This window comes from Oncorhynchus keta, chromosome 10 (assembly GCF_023373465.1).
Source record: "Oncorhynchus keta strain PuntledgeMale-10-30-2019 chromosome 10, Oket_V2, whole genome shotgun sequence".
Taxonomy (NCBI): domain Eukaryota; kingdom Metazoa; phylum Chordata; class Actinopteri; order Salmoniformes; family Salmonidae; genus Oncorhynchus; species Oncorhynchus keta.
This window is the reverse complement of record NC_068430.1, coordinates 35954562-35972194: the sequence shown is the minus strand read 5'-3', so window position 1 is coordinate 35972194 and position 17633 is coordinate 35954562. Positions and strand designations below refer to the sequence as shown.

The following is a 17633-nucleotide window of genomic DNA, read 5'->3' as shown; positions in this document are numbered from 1 at the left end:
CAATTTTTAATTATTAAAAGGGGCTAGAGATTTGAGTGAGTATGTTGGCAGCATCCACTCAATGTTAGTGATGGTGTTTAACAGTCTGAAGGCCTTGAAATAGAAGCTGTTTTTCAGTCTCTCAGTCTCAGCTTTGATGCATCTATACTGACCTCGCCTTCTGGATGATAGCGGGGTACACAGGCAGTGGCTTGGGTGGTTGTTGTCCTTGATTATCTTTTTGGCCTTCCTGTGACATCGGGTGCTGTAGGTGTCTTGGAGGGCAGGTAGTTTGCCCCCGGTGATGTGTTGTGCAGACTGCACCACCCTCTGGAGAGCCTTGTGGTTGTGGGCGGAGCAGTTGCCGTACCAGCGCGGGCGGTGATACAGCCCGACAGGATGCTCTCAATTGTGCATCTGTAAAAGTTTGAGTGTTTATGGTGACAAGACAAATTTCCTCAGCCTCCTGAGGTTGAAGAGGTGCTATTGCACCTTCTTCACCACGCTGTCTGTGTGGGTGGGCCATTTCAGTTTGTCTGTGATGTGTACGCCAAGGAACTTAAAACTTTCCACCTTCACTGTCCCGTCGATGTGGATAGGGGGGTGCTAGATAGGTGGAAGTATTATGACATTGGCTGATACAACCCTAACCCGTGTTTGATTAGTTAGTGTGTAGTCCTAGATGGTTTTTTATCTGCTGTGTTTAGTGGTGTTTTGGATGTTAGGATGTGTTAACTCCCACTGAGTAAACACTTGTTCCCAGCATCTGGGTTTTGTGCTTTTCTCATGGGCCTCCTGTTCTGTGAGAGACTAACCACACAACAAATACAAAGGATTTTGAGAGTTTTCTTTGTCAGAGGCCATATTGTAGAATGGAAATGTTCAATGTACTGTAGAGGATCATAGAAAATATTTATTTAGAGTATTCTGGAATAATCTCATTGTCTAAGGTATGGGATGGTTTCCCGGACTCAGATTACACCTCGTCATGGACAAAAAAAGTCAAGCTCAATTTAAATTCAATATAAAAAAAACATTTTTGTCCAGGACTAGACTTAAGACAGGAGAGGAAGAATATACAGTATTTATCTTAGGTACAAGCATGTTAGGGGGTGTGGGGAGGGGCAGGCATTCCCCCTAGCATGCTCGTACCTTGATGTTTCTGTGTTAAATTACATTGACTGTACATGATTTGGAAAGGCACACACCTGTCTATATAAGCTCCCACAGTTGACAGTACATGTCAGAGCAAAAACCAAGCCAAGAGGTCAAAGGAATTGCTCAGAGATGACAGGATTGTGTAGAGGCACAGATCTGGGGAAGGGTACCAAAAAATGTCTGCGGCATTGAAGGTCCCCAAAAACACAGTGACCTCCATCATTCTTAAATGGAAGAAGTTTGGAACCACCAAGACTCCTAGAGCTGGCCACCCGGCCAAACTGAGCAATTGGGGGAGATAGGCCTTGGTCAGGGAGGTGACCAAGAACCCGATGGTCACTCTCACAGCACGCCAGAGTTTCTCTGTGGAGATGGGAGAACCTTCCAGATGGACAACCATTTCTGCAGCACTCCACCAATCATGCCTTTATGGTAGAGTGGCCAGATGGAAGCCACTCCTCTGTAAAAAGGCACATGACAGCCCGCTTTGCCAAAAGGCACATGGAGAACTCTGACCATGAGAAACAAGGTTCTCTTGTCTGATTAAACCAATATTGAACACTGGCCTGAACTCTGGCCAACTGTCATGTCTGGAGGAAACCTGGCACCATCCCTACGGTGAAGCATGGTGGTGGCAGCATCATGCTGTGGGGATGTTTTTCAGCAGCAGGGACTAGGAGACTAGTAAGGATCAAGGGAAAGATGAATGGTGCAAAGTACAGAGAGATCCTTGATGAAAATCTGCTTCAGAGCACTCACGACTTCGGACTGGGGTGAAGTTTCACCTTCGAACGGGGCAATGACCCTAAGCACACAGCCAAGACAACACACGAGTGGCTTTGGGACAAGTCTGAATCTCCTTGAGTGGGCCAGCCAGAGCCCGGACTTGAACCCGATCAAACATCTCTGGAGACCATTCTTCCACATAAAATAGGAGCTCTGTAGGAGACAGCCCTGGAGCCATCTGTTTTCTTAAATATTGGGGAAACAAGGAGTCCTGCATCTTGTGGTTCTCTTCTGTTGTCCCTTTCTAACACATACCTCAAAGAAAGAAAATGAAACTCATTTTATCCTCTATACCACGATATACATTTGCTCTTATTCCAGAAAGCACACCACATATACCCTGGCATAATGTGGCTAAGTGATGAGGAGAAATGTAAAGTTTTTTTGTCCATTGTGTATTTCCATTTGTGGAAAATTTAGTTAAAGACTGGAATAAAAAATTCTAAAATATTTAGCTTCTATGTGGTAAATGGCATGTGTGTACATAAACTAAGCAAAAAAAGAAACGTCCTCTCACTGTCAACTGTGTTTATTTTCAGCAAACTTAACATCTGTAAATATTTGTATGAACATAAGATTCAACAACTGAGACATGAACTGCACCAGATTTGCCAGTTTTTGCTGTGAGATGTAACCCCACTCTTCCACCAAGGCACTTGCAAGTTCCCGGACATTTCTGGGGGGAATGGCCCTAGCCCTCACCCTCCGATCCATCAGGTCCCAGACGCGCTCAATGGGATTGAGATCCGGGCTCTTCGCTGGCTATGGCAGAACACTGACATTCCTGTCTTGCAGGAAATCACCCACAGAATGAGCAGTATGGCTGGTGGCATTGTCATGCTGGAGGGTCATGTCAGGATGAAGGGTACCACATGCAGGAAGGTACCACATGAGGGAGGAGGATGTCTTCCCTGTAACGCACAGTGTTGAGATTGACTGCAATGACAACAAGCTCAGTCCGATCATGCTGTGACACACCGCTCCAGACCACGACAGACCCTCCACCTCCAAATCGATTCTGCTCCAGAGTACAGGCCTTGGCATAACACTCATTCCTTCGACGATAAACACAAATCCGACCATCACCCCTGGTGAGACAAAACCGTGACTTGTCAGTGAAGAGCACTTTTTGCCAGTCCTGTCTGGTCCAGCGACGAAGGGTTTGTGCCCATAGGCGACGTTGTTGCCTGTGATGTCTGGTGAGGAACTGCCTTACAACAGGCCTACAATCCCTCAGTCCAGCCTCTCTCAGAGGCTTGCGGACAGTCTGAGCACTGATGGAGGGATTGTGCGTTCCCGGTGTAACTTGGGCAGTTGTTGTTGCCATCCTGTATCTGTAACGCAGGTGTGATGTTTGGATGTGCTGATCCTGTGCAGGTGTTACACGTGGTCTGCCACTGCGAGGACGATCAGCTATCCATCCTGTCTCCCTGTAGCGCTGTCTTAGGCATCTCACAGTACGGACATTGCCATTTATTGCCCTGGCCACATCTGCAGTCCTCATGCCTCCTTGCAGCATGCCTAAGGCACGGTCACGCAGATGAGCAGGAACCCTGGGCATCTTTCTTTTGGTGTTTTTCAGTCAGTAGAAAGGCCTCTTTAGTGTCCTAAGTTTTCATAACTGTGACCTTAATTGCCCATCTGTAAGTTGTTGGTGTCTTAACGACCGTTCCACAGGTGCATGTTCATTGTTTATGGTTAATTGAACAAACATGGGAAACCCTTTACAATGAAGATCTGTGAAGTTATTTGGATTTTTACAAATTATCTTTGAAAGACAGGGTCCTGAAAAATTGACATTTCATTTTTTGATGAGTTTAGGATTGTGTATAGGCTTGTCTCCCATATGAATCTTCTCTTTGTGCTATACTGGGTTCGATTGCCTTCTGTTTCTTTTTTTCTGTATATGTTGTATGTATGTGTATATACACTGTGTGTATATTATTTTACTGCTCCAGGGATATAATTATTGTTTGGATAACCTTATTTACTATTGTGTATTGATTTTTACCTTACATTTTCACTCTTTATGCGATGCGCAATGCAGAGAATACCGTAAGAATAATTATCATTTCATTACCATCGTGAATTATTGTAATGTTTGTGTCAATTAATCCCAAAAGGAATGGGTTGCCAATTGGCGATTTGACACGAAAATAACATTTCATTCATACACTTCTCAAACTTTCACCTTCTCTTATCTCTCCTTTCCTGACAGGCATCCCCTCCTCCCAATATCAGTCAATCATAATCACCTTCATTGTGCATCGTTGTAAACATTAGATTAATTACCGTTTGTGTTTCCCTCTTATCGCTCGCATGTTTATCCTTGCCCTAGTCTAGTGGCTTTATAAATACATTTGATTTGACAGGCGTAGGGTTCCATCATAGGGAACATACTCGAGTTCCCAGTGCACATTTTTTTCACGATGCGAGATTTTATAAATTAAACAAATTAGAATAGTAGTTCATCTCTATAGCCGGATAATCTAAAATAGATTAATAACACATACGTATGTCTACTTCACTAACGTTAGCTAGCTATCTAACGCGTTAGTCAACGCAAAGGCGTTAGTTAGCTCGTTTACTAATGACCTAGATTAATATCTCTCCTTAATTAAATTCGAACTCTACATTCTGTCCAGACGCTTTATACTTTTTGTTTACAACAAATGTGTTCCTTTTCTCCTGTTTATAAATATGATACTATTCCTGATTTCAGGCAACGCAACTCTGGCTTCATCGGCGCGAGTCGAGCAGATGGTACTATGACGTCACTATGACAAATTCGATATCCTTTCTAGCCATGACCGAATGAACGTAGTAGGTCAGGATAATTCGTTTAGATGAGGAAAATGATTTTTGACAAACTGTATCCCATCTAACCATTACCCATTCCTTTGGATTTACAACAGTAGCTAGCTAGCGTTAGCTGTATGCTGGCACAAAACTAAAGAAGGAATCAGAGGGAAATACATTTTTATTTGTAATGTTATAAAACAGGCCACGAAAGCCAGGCCTTGATACTTTATTTAACTGGTAAGTATTCAATTTACATTGCTATCAACTGCTAGCAAATCTGTTCTAACAAGATAATCCTTGACTGTTCAATCATCTCACCTAGCTAACGTTATTTTTAATCTGTGTACTTGGCAAAGACCTAGCTTGCTAAAATAGCAGTTAGTTAGGTAAGTACTATCCGAGACTTGTGTCGCTTGCTACATCCTTAGCTAGCTAGATAGCCAAGTTAGCCAGCTAGTAGCTAGCATTGTTTTTAAGCAATAACGTTTAAGTAAATTAGTGTTTAACTATTTGTTGGCATTTCAACAAGTTTAGTAATTGATGCAACATTCATTTTGCATCCCTACAGTTCATTTGTAAACCTGGCTGTTGCTGTTCAGCAGTGAAACATGGGGGCTGACAAGAGGTGAGAATTTCTCCGACCTTTACTCAGGAGTAAAGATTGCCAGAAGATACCGACACTACCATTACGTTTGTTTACACTGAGCTGCAATGGGGTCGAAACGCAGTCATAGTTACATTAAGGCACAGTGCGAGATATGGATCGAAAACGTACCTCAATGCCGGGATTGGATATGATACTGTACTCGGTTGTACCTTTATCCACACTGCTCCATTGAGAATATTGAAATACTGCCAGTTTTAACTGTACAATTAGGAGTACTGTGGCATGTCCCGTCCCTGCATTGAGGTACATTTTCCGACCCATATCTCACGGCGGCTCCAAGGTTTCTTAATGTAATTATAGCGCATGGTTACATGCACACAATCATGTGATTATTGTGGATAGTCAGGTTAATACACTGAACTGCAACATGTAAAGTGTTGGTTTCATGAGCTGAAATAAAATATCCCATTTCTCCTTTGCCAAGATTATCCATCCACCGGACAGGTGTGCCATATCAAGAAGCTGATTAAACAACATGATCATTACACAGGTGTGCCTTGTGCTGGTGACAATAAAAGGCCACTCTAAAATGTGCAGTTTTGTCACACAACACTATGCCACAACACAGTGCCACCGATATCTCAAGTTTTGAGGGAGCAGGCAATTGGCATGCTGACTGCAGGAATTTCCACCAAAGCTGTTGTCAGAGAATTTTATGTTAATTTCTCTACCATAAATTGCCTCCAACGTTGTTTCGGAGAATTTGGCAGTATGTCCAACCGGCCTCACAACCCGCAGACCATGTCTATGGCATAGTGTGGGCGAGCGGTTTGCTGATGTTAACGGAGTGCCCCGTGGTGGTGGGGTTATGGTATGGGCGGGCATAGGCTACGGACAGCAAACACAATTGCATTTTATCAATGGCAATTTGAATGTACAGAAATACTGTGATGAGATCCAGAGGCCCATTTTTTTTTTGAAAGTTATCTTTGACCAACCGATTCATATCTCTATTTTGTCATGTAAAATTCATAGATTAGGACCTAATGAATTTATTTCTGTTGACTGATTTCTTCATATGAACTGTAGCATGTTGCATTTATATTTTTGTTCAGTATATCATTTGTCATTTAAAACATTTACATACAGTGCCAGAAGAACGATTTCCCTAATAATCCTGTTTACATGGACACATCTGAAGTTAGGCTACTGATGGGACTTTTGATAAATGCAGAAAATCCGCAAACAAAATAAATGTTCTACTATGGTGACTGTTATTTTTGCAAAGACCATTTGATTCTGAGTTCGGACATATAAAGTTTGTATGTGTAAACTATATATAAGATGAATATTTAACTCTCGCATAAGAGTGAGGCTTGCGCTACACGGTGCTGGCACGTGCTTAGATCAAATACACTTCCTAATAATTTGAAAGATTGCTCAGAAAACCAGGTGTTTTAATCAGCGTATGCTTACTTCGATTATGATCTTACGCCGATTTAAGATAAACAAAGTACGGTGTTTACGTGAATAATGCCATACTCTGTAGTGTGCATGTAAATGTGCGCTATGATTGTGTTCCGACCCCAGTGCAGCTCAGTGTAAACAAGTGTATAGGTAGGGTTGTTATCTCTGAATGCAATGCACTCTTCCGACAAACATGGTATTTTCTAGGAATGCCCCATTCATAGATGCAAAGTTCCTTTAGCGCCTATTGACAATAGTATCTTCTGTCCGGGGGTGATTTGTTAAAGGTGCAATATGCAGAAATTCTCTGCCATTTCCTGGTTGCTAAAATTAGATTAGTTCGCCTAATTTCAGTTTGTGACAAAACAAGCAATGTATAATAATTGTACAATCTAAACCGCTGTGAAATATCTTTAAAATAACAAAAAATATTGTATTTTCAGCTGGTGTACAAAACCGAAAGTAAAAGATGCAAAAACTAAACATAAGAACCGGAAGCATAGAAATAGCGCTCACAGAACATATCTATCGCTTCTTAGACTTGCTTTCAATGAGAATGACATATCTATAACTCATTGTGAATTTGGTCGGGTCGCCCTAAATGTTACATATTGCAGCTTTAAGAGGCCTGACGCTAGTTCTGTACATTAAAACGCATCGCTTGCAGTATGGTTTTGGAAACATAAGGAAAGTATCTTTCATATCAGCAAGAAATCAAAGGTTAAATTGCCACATACATTTTATAGGGTGAGGGTTCCCACACGGCCATATTTCCATGTTACAGGGCTTGTAAACGGACGGAAGACAGAGGCGCACCTGTGCTAATTAGCTATCTGCGTCTACGAACACCTGTGTTGTCACTGGAAAAATAGTGTCTGCAATTGTATTAAAACAGTGAACAGTAAGTGAATATTTAGCATTTGTCGAATTATTTTGATATGAAAGTACAGGGCTTTTTGTTGCTAGAACCGTACTGCAATTGAGAATCGATTCACGTTTAGTTGGAGTATTTGGCTGTTTTGGCTTCCAGAGCCAATCCACCTCTAAACAGAATATGTAAGGTCCTTGGACTATAAGGAGTAACGTTTGGCTCCTTTAGTCCATTATTGAGCTAGGAATGTTACATGGGGGCGGCAGGGTAGCCTAGTGGTTAGAGCGTTGGACTAATAACCGAAAGGTTGCGAGTTCAAATCCCCGAGCTGACAAGGTACAAATCTGTCATTCTGCCCCTGAACAGGGGGCCGTTCCTAGATATATGTGTATTAGCTGATTATGTCATGTGAATAATGTTACCTTGTGTGCATATTTTCTTAGGTTTGGCCGAAGTGAGCGTAGTGGGAGGTATGCGTCAGACCGGGGTCGAGATGATCCAGAGTGGCGTGAAAGACGGGACAGAGAGCAAGATAGGGATTATGACCAGCGCTGGAGTGACGAGAGACACACTGACCGTTTTGATGAGCGCAGAGACCGAGACGGCCCTGAGGTGAGACTCGAGGAATCAAGTTACGGTCATGGGGATCTCATTGACCTTGGACATGCATTCATCAAAAACATGTTCGGTACTGGGCTGTTTGCCATGAAGAGCTGTTGTTCTCAGATGTAATGTTGCTTGCCCTCTTCAGTTAACAAATGTTTTCTTCTTGCAGAGAAGGCGAAAGCGCCACAACAGTGACAGGTCTGAAGATGGCTATCAGTCTGATGGCGATTATCAAGAGCAGGATCATAAGATTGAGCTGGGGCAGGAGGAGAGCAAGACCATCATGCTCCGGGGCCTGTCCCTCTATGTCACAGAGGAAGCTGTAGGTCCTCTTTATTCCTAACCGCACGTTGATATAACTACTGATAATATATGCTTCACAGAGCTGCCGTATAGAGGCTAGCATGCCATATGCAGTATTGATGTGTATAATAGGAAACATACATTGTGGATTGTGACCTCTCTTGAATATAGTGAACCGTGGCCCACTGAATGTTCCCCTCCTGTGTTTCAGATCCAGGCTGCTCTTGAGCAGCTGCAGGGACCCCAGCCTGTGGACATCCGGCTGATGAAGAAGAGGACAGGTGAGAGTTGTTGTCTGGAGCCTCAGGTTGATTTGGCTCCACACACACTACCACCCCACACACGCCACCTTGCCTCCAATATCAATCATATTTGCCATAGCAAAGGAACCTTCACCACACCTACACCAGTGGGTCTTTTCTTTTGTGGATTGTTTTTATTTGTAGATGAGATTGAGACCATAAGGGTATCCTTCGAAGCAAGCTAGATGTACTCAGGGTTTTTCTAAAGCTGACCAGCCTCAGTTTGCTTCACATTCCAGCTCAGTCGTCGTCCGTACTACGACAGTGGATATTGCTTGTCCGTCTGACGCTAACTCTAGCAGGCTTGTAACTGTGTGTGCATGTCGCACATGGCTACAAACTTCATTGAGACAATGCTGAAACATCAATCCATGGGTGAGTTAAGTCAGTGCCACATTTTCATTTGTGCCGAACTCAAAATGAAAGAAAAGTTATCTTGCAAATTCAGCAGGCTATGGTGTGAAATATACTTTTAGAAGTGCCATCTTTATTTTATTACTTATTATTAATGCTGTCTTTGGTGTGCTTATCAATGCACAAGCACCCTTTTTCCTCACTCATATCGATAATTTTTATTTATTAAGTCATACAAATGTTTTACATTGCATGAAGTTTAAAATGCATTCTGTCATAAAAAAAAGTGTAATGTGATATTTTAACACAAAAAGAAATGGATTAATAAAATATTGACTCCGTCGTCTTCCTAATGAAGGGGATGATGAATCAATCTTTGCAAGAGGGAATCTGATTTCACTGGTCCTCAACTCTCTGCTCTGTCATTTCATTCAGGGTAAGTGGAGTTAGCCCTGAGTTAGCCTGCCCTGGAGCAGGTTAGTTCTGAAGGATTCGTTGCCATAGTAATTTACCTGGCTAAAAGGTGAGCCATTTTCGTGTGACTGGTTATCCCAAGTTGAACTCTGAGTTGACCAAAGTTACCTCGCTAACTCCTCAAATGTGCTTCGTAGGATACCCCTTTGGTAAGTGGGTGTACTTGTCTCTTTTTTTTCCTCTTTTTTTTTTAAGCACTTCACATTTTATCGTATCATCTTTGCGTGGCAATCAGTCAAGTGTGGTCCAAGCACTGTCATCTGAAGGCTTTCATGCTATGGCAAAGGTTACCCCTCCCCTACCCTCTTCAAAGTAAATCCCACTGTTTCACTTGTAATGGGTTGTGAAGCAGACTGTGACAGAGTTTGAATGTTGTGCCAAAGCACTCTGACTAACACAACTCCCGTCTATATTTGAATGCTGTCTCTAGGTATAAGCAGAGGTTTCGCCTTCGTGGAGTTTTATCACTTGCAAGATGCTACCCGATGGATGGAGACCAATCAGGTTGCTTCAACAATCGCCAAGTCTAGATTTTGTCTTGGAGATCAGAGCCCAAAATAACAAACAGATGTCTTGAGAGACTGACCTTTGAGAAATGTGCTGTATAAGTGACCATTTGCTGAGAGCTGAGGGTCCTACATAGACAAAGGCCAGCGCCAATGCTTTTGTTATATGAATCTGATTTCTTTCTTTAAGTTGTCTTTATAATATCATTAACTAGATGGATTATTCTAACATAGATTCTAGTTTAAGCAGGTTAGACAGAAAAAAATTGTCTATACAATAAAAATGTGCAAGATTAGCATTGGACCCTCTGAAGCTCACCATACAAAGTGTCAACTTATACATTTTTAACATTTGGAATGAAGACTGGATTTAAGCAATCAAAAGAGGAGGTAGCTCATTTTGTGTGTGCTGTTGTGTAGCTAAATAAGTGTATATTTTAAGAAAATAAGGATTTTACTTTAGGAGTTTAGGCGCTCTTTGGTTCTGGGTGTCTCACATAACCATGTTTTGATATGGCTGCCCCAAGGGCAGGGTTCCACATAGCACACTTTGCTCCAGCTCAGTCTCTTGGCCCATTACACATCCTCCACCTTTCAAACCGAAGACGAGGGAATGGGCCAAGGACGGGCTGGTAGCACTCCGGTCCGACACACTGCTAGAATCCTACTCAGCACATGCACTCCCCTTTCTCTATCTCTCTCTCTCTAGCTCTCTATCTCTACCTCCCCTTGTAGCTATCTCGTAGCTCTCTCTCTCTGTGTCTCTCTCTCGCTCTCTGTGTCTCTCTCTCTCTCTCTGTGTCTCTGTCTGATCTACTCACCCCTGTGTTCTCTGAGGGGTTGTACCTAAGCGAGTGTGAACCTAGCAACTCTTTCCCTTCCCGGCTGTGCTCGCTCATGGGGTGTGATAGTATGAGAATCTCACCTGACTGTGTGGCTAGGAGTTGAGGAAGCAAAAATAACTGGTGGCTTTTGATCTTACAGAATAAGCTGATGATCCAGGGAAAGTGTGTAGCTATGCACTACAGCAACCGGAGACACACATTTGAAAACTGGCTCTGCAATGCTGTAAGTATCCCCTCTTCTCCACCTCCATGTTTCCTACTCCACAGACCAAATCCCTTCTCTGTTTTGTGTTGCCAAATGGTTTCGCTCATAGTTTCCATCAATGTTTCTAGATACACTATTTTGTCGTTAAGGTTTAATTAAACTGAGTGAAAACAATGTAACCGGTTGCTTGCAGTGCGGTCTGTACAATTTCCGGAAGAGACTGAGGTGCTTCAGATGTGGAGCAGTCAAAGTAGGTAAGTAGCCTGGTGTTCATACTTGCATCCCCAATGTAGATGGCTCAGCAAAAGAGACCAGTGATTATCAAGTATCACATTCTAGACCCTTGATGTGAAAGTCCAGTGGCCAATCCCAGGTGATATCATAGTTGCTGGGTGGGCCTTGATAGAACTACTTTGCTATTGTGTTTTAAACAGAGGGGTCAGAGTCTGCTGGCCCCAGTGACTGGAACTTAGAGCCTAAGCAAGCTGGAGACTACTGTGGTGACAGTGAGTACCATCTTCTAACCATTCTGTGTGCCTTTGTGTGTGGCTATTGATAGGAAGAGTAGGAACATTCTCTTATTTTCTTGACAGCGATCATCTTGAGAAACATCGCTCCCCTCTCCAGCATTGAGGCCATCATGACGACCCTGGCTCCCTACGCCATCCTGTCTCCGGGCAACATCCGTCTGATCAAGGACAAACAGACAGGACAGAACAGAGGCTTCGCCTTTGTACAGCTCTCCTCTCCACTGGTATGCGTGTTGTCATCAGAATGATGCACATTGTCATTGTAATATGATTGGCTAAGTTAGGTCTCATGTTGACAGTATGTCTGCAATCCTTATTCTTATTCCTGTGTAGGAGGCTTCCCAGCTCCTGACAATCCTCCAGGGCCTGCAGCCCCCTCTGAAGCTGGATGGGAAGACTATTGGGGTGGATTATGCGAAGAGTGCCAGGAAGTGAGTCATGACTCTGTCTCCCTTTATCAAACAATACACCACATACTCACTCCGTACACAGCTATAGGAAAGCACCATAGGAACAAGAAGATTAAACATGCATCTTCCCACACCAAAATCCAGACCTCATTTCTTTGCGTTTCCCCGACAGAGACCTGCTGATGCCAGATGGAAACAGAGTCAGTGCCTTCTCCGTTGCCAGCACAGCCATTGCTGCTGCTCAGTGGTCCTCCAGCCAGGTATCACTATGACTACTCCCTCTGCACCTCATGTCACTTTATCTAAATCATGTAGTTGTGGTCCCACCACTCTGTTCTAATGCCTTGGTCTCTTTCCGTCTTTCAGCCAAAGCAGGCCCTGGGTGCTACCACAGACTATGGTTCCCTGCAGGAGGGCTGTGCACAGCACACACAGGTCAGTACTCTTTGGAGGCCAACTGAACTCATCGTTCCACACCAAATGGGGGATGCTCTTTAAACCTGAAGCTGTGCATCAATGACAGATAGCCAGTAAATTGAACTTTAAAGATAGTTTTAAGCAACATGTATAATATTTGTCTTTCAGTATGGGCAGGATTATCTGTCGTGGCCTCAGCAGCCTGCTGTGTTGGATCCTGCTCCTGGAGACGGAATATTAGGAGGTGAGAATCCAAATAGACCGACGTCTACTTCACAGTGCGTCTTAACACTACAACTAGTGACTCAGACTGTCTGGTTTATGTTATGACTTTAATCATGGTTTGTGTATTTTAATGGCAGCTGCACCAGGAGTGAAGGCCCTGGTCCCTACAGCAGCAGGTGTGGTTGTTTCCCAGACCACACAGATCTACCAACATCACCTCCTCAGCCAGCCTACCATACAGGTAGCGCTTAAGGGCTCACATCAATATTTATGATGCTTGTTACACACATGCTGCTCAATCGGGTTTTGTCAATACGGATGAGTGCAGCAGTTGAACATGTGGTGCTGTTGTTTTCCCACCCACAGGCACACCAACTAGTTCGGCAGATTGATGTGCCACCACAGGCTACCAGTTCCAGAGTTGCCACCTCTTCACTGAGAACAGCAGCAGCTGCTTTGGCAGCCTCCCCTGGAGCTGCCACTTTCTCTGACAGCACATCTGGTAAGAAGGGATTTCCATTCTTTATTTAGTTTGAACGTCATTGTCATAGATTGAATACCTGAAGGTCATTCAATACAATGTATCTGCTGTTTCTTTTAACCAGTTGTTCCTGACACCTCTGCTTACCAATATGATGAGTCATCTGGGTACTACTACGATCCACAGACTGGTCTGTACTACGACCCTAACAGCCAGGTATGTATAGTACCTTCGGAAAGTATTCATATCTTTTGACTTATTCCACATTTTGTGTTACAGCTTGAATTCAAAATGGATTAAAAAATATATACAAATGCTCAACCATCAACAAACAATACCCCATAATGTCCAAGTGAAAACAACATGATTTTAGAAAGGTTTTCAAATGTATTGAAAATTAAATACAGAAAGTATTCACACCCTGAGGCAATACATGTTAGAATCACCTTTGGCAGCGATTACAGCTGAGTCTTTCTGGGTAAGTCTCAAAGAGCTTTGCACACCTGGATTTGCACATGATTATTTTTACAATTCTTCAAGCTTTGTCAAGTTGGTTGTTGATCATTGCTAGACAGCCATTTCAAGTCTTGCTAAAGATTTTCAAGATGATTTTAAGTCAAATTTTAACTAGGCCACTCAGGAACATTCAATGTTGTCTTGGTAAGCAACTCCAGGGTAGATTTGGCCTTGTGTTTTAGTTTATTGTCCTGCTGAAAGGTGAATTCATCTCCCCGTGTCTGTTGGAAAGCAGACTGAACCAGGTTTTCCTCTAGGATGTTGCTTGTGCTTAGCTTTGTTCTGTTTCTCCCCCCCCCAAAAAAAACTCCCTAGTCCTTGCAGATGACAAGCATACCCATAACATGATGCAGCCACCACCATGCTTGAAAATATGACTGGTTGTACTCAGTATTGAATTTTTTGCCGTTTTACTTAAGTGCCTTATCATAGCCATTTAACTCTAACTTTTTTAAAGTCACCATTGGCCTCATGGTGAAATCCCTGGGATGGTTTCTTTACTCTCAGGCAACTGACTTAAGAAGGACTTCTGTATCTTTGTAGTGATGGGTGTATTTATAGTGTAATAAAAATATATAATTATAGTGTAATTAATCATTTCACCATGCTCGAAAGGACATTCAATGTCTGCTTTTTTAAACGTTTAGCCATCTACCAATAGGTGCCCTGAACTTATTTAGGCTTGCCATAATAAAGGGGTTGAATACTTATTGACTGAAGACATATCAGCTTTTCATTTCTTTTGAATTTGTAAACATTTCTGAAAACTTAATTCCACTTTGAATACTTTCTGAAGACAGTGTAACTACTCTCTCACCCCTATAGACTTCCTCCTTATCAGGGAAATCATCATGATTGATGTGTTTATATTATTATGTATTTTAAATCTCTGTGTAGTACTACTTCAACTCCCAGACCCAGCAGTACCTGTACTGGAACAGTGAGACACAGACCTACATCCCTGCACCAGCAGCAGCAGAAACAACAGCAGCAGCAGCAGCAGACTCAAGCTCCGAACAGGCTTCTGCCTCCTCAACAGCCTCATCCAGCACAGAGTCCAAGGAGAAGAAGGACAAGCCCAAAAGCAAGTCTGCCCAGCAGGTAACAGGCAGACAAGCACCTCTTGCAAGAATGGGAAGTCTCATACTGAAGCACTAATACATGTTGTGAGATATGTTAGTAACTCTGTTGTCTCCCATTTCAGATAGCCAAAGACATGGAGCGATGGGCCAAGAGCCTAAACAAGCAGAAGGAGAGCATCAAGAGCAGCTTGCAGGGCCTGGGGCAGGGCAGGGATGAGGACCGGAGAGAGGCTGCCGCTGCTGATGCAGGCTTCTCTACCCTTTTTGAGAAAAAGGTACTCATGATTATAACCCTCTAAGTCAATATACTGTAGCTGGCTCTTAAATCATGTCACAGCTGTGGTACTGAGATACTTATCTCAATTAAAGGATTATGAACTGTTTGGTGTCATGTCAATGGGTGGCAGGTAGCCTAGCGGTTAGAGTGTAGGGCCAGTAACCCGAAAGGTCGCTGGTTCGAATCCCTGAGCCGACAAGGTGAAAAATCTTTCAGTGCCTTTGAGCAAGGAACTTAACCCTAATTACTCCTGTAAATCACTCGGAATAAGAGTGTCTGCTAAATGACTAAAATGTAAATGCAAGTGTCTGATTTTGTATTTTGCTCCTCCAGCATGGTGCAGGGTTTGAGACCCAGCCGTTGGTGATGAATGAGCTGCTGAAGAATGGAGAACCGGAAACCCCAGTAGCCAAGGTAAGGATGTAGCTGAGATGGCACTGTGAAACACTACTGTTAGACTACAGAGAAAGACAATAGCAGCTTGGATTATTAGTGGTTTTGGGCCATCTGGTGGTGAGATGTGAAATCACTTTGTATCTATCCCTATTGGAAAGCCCAGTCCTCACTTCTCCAGTGGCTTGTGGGGCATGGTTCTCACTTCATAGTTAAAGGTTTGTGTGTGTTGCAGAGTGGCCTGGTGGCAGCCTACATTGGTGGGGACAGTGACTCAGAGGAGGCAGCCAATCCAGAGAGTGGAGGTGTGGGTGATGAGGGGTCAGACAAGCTGACAGACTGGAAGAAGATGGCCTGCTTGCTCTGTCTCAGGCAGTTCCCCGGCAAAGACGCCTTGCTGCGTCACCAGCAGCTCTCAGACCTGCACAAGGTAGGATGGCAAGCAGCAGAATGGCACTTTAATCTCTGAGTCTGGGTGGAGGGAAATATTTTGGGATATTTTTGGCCCTGCCATCTGCTGAGGGTGTGCAGTTGCCTTTTAGCATAAGCAAGGTGAGAACACACATTCTTTTGAACTGTCATACCAAGACTAGTCGTGGCATTTAAATGTGTGAATTGCATAGTTCCCAGAGAGTATTAACCCCTTCTTTTTTTTGTTGCTTTATTGTCTTAGCAAAACTTGGAAATTCACAGAAGATCCAAACTATCTGAGGCCAAGCTGGAAGAGTTGGAGAGAAAAGAGATGGAGGTAGGCTTTACTCTTTGAAGATTTTTGACATTCACAGGAACATTTTTAGAAAGCCGATATCTTCAATGACACCAATGATTATAATTTGTGTTATGTTGACCTGATTCTGTGTAGCTGAAGTACAGAGACAGAGCTGCTGAAAGAAGGGATAAGTATGGTGTTCCCGAACCACCAGCACCCAAGAAGAAGAAATTCTATCAGCCTCCTGCCCCCACAGTGTAAGGGCTTCAACCAATCCGATCTCAAAAGCAGGGGGTCTCACGTTACGAGAATTTTATTGTCCAACTACATCCTTGATCAATTCAAGTAACCAGAAATAAATGAATTACATTTTATTAATACTGTTTGATTAATTCACCTCTCATCAACCACCTGACACACAGGAATTACGAGCAGCCCACCAAAGACGGTCTGACCAGTGACAACATTGGGAACAAGATGCTGCAGGCCATGGGCTGGCAGGAGGGCAAGGGCCTGGGCCGCAACCAGCAGGGCATCACTGCACCTATCTCTGTGAGTTATGCAGCCAAAATGAGAAATTAGAGGACTTTTTCATCTGCAGTGAGTTAGTGCTTAAATGGCCTGTAGTTTCTTGTCACTGGGCTATTCTGACAGGTCAGGTTGGTGCATGGCAGTGTGTTGAGTTTGTATATGTTTGGCCAATTAGCAGGTGTACCTAAGGGGGTACCTGAGCCCAATCTGTCTGTTTTGATAAGCATCTTCTTGCCATCTCCCCACAGGCCTCATTACGAACCAAGGGCACAGGCCTGGGCATCAAGGGAAGCAACTACGAACTCTCCGCATCAGACACCTACAAGGACGCCGTGCGCAAAGCCATGTTTGCACGCTTCACTGAGATTGAGTGAACAAATACTACAGCCACCCACTCCATCCTCAATCCCTGTTACCTGCCTATTATCCTCACCACTGTGAAAATGACAAGAACAAGAGGAACAATGTGTTATTTATGAACTCTGTGGCCTTGTACAACAGCTATAAATAATGAAGATATTGGGCATTTCACAGGCCAAGCTAGTTCTTCTATTTAATGTATTTTTTTATTTAGTAAAAAAAAAAGAAGCTTTCTTTATTGCCTTTTTCTTCCATATAAAATGCTATCAATAGCATTCTGTACAGTTTGTAATTTTGTATGGAATACAAATGTGGCTGTGCTAAGCTCCTCTGTGGTTGTTTGTCTGAGAGAGAGATCAGAATTAAACTTGACTTTTGTGTTTATGTGCCTCCATCTGCTTTTTCACATTTTAGAATACTTTTAAAATTACATGTAC

General features: G+C 43.2%; 1 protein-coding gene across 1 annotated transcript; it reads left to right on the top strand.

The window, feature by feature from the left end:
- The first annotated feature begins 4696 nt into the window (after window positions 1-4696).
- LOC118388607 (RNA-binding protein 5-like) lies at window positions 4697-17578 on the top strand. The gene is made up of 25 exons (XM_035777831.2): window positions 4697-4962; window positions 5294-5350; window positions 8114-8282; window positions 8446-8598; window positions 8791-8860; window positions 10140-10213; window positions 11200-11283; window positions 11459-11519; window positions 11700-11771; window positions 11859-12019; window positions 12129-12226; window positions 12378-12465; window positions 12572-12640; window positions 12791-12866; window positions 12985-13088; window positions 13214-13349; window positions 13453-13544; window positions 14742-14945; window positions 15049-15201; window positions 15537-15617; window positions 15832-16026; window positions 16270-16344; window positions 16459-16562; window positions 16728-16857; window positions 17085-17578. The coding sequence occupies exons 2-25, from the start codon at window positions 5334-5336 to the stop codon at window positions 17208-17210; spliced, it is 2592 nt and encodes an 863-aa protein (XP_035633724.1). The 5' UTR covers window positions 4697-4962; window positions 5294-5333; the 3' UTR covers window positions 17211-17578.
- The last annotated feature ends 55 nt before the right edge of the window (window positions 17579-17633 follow it).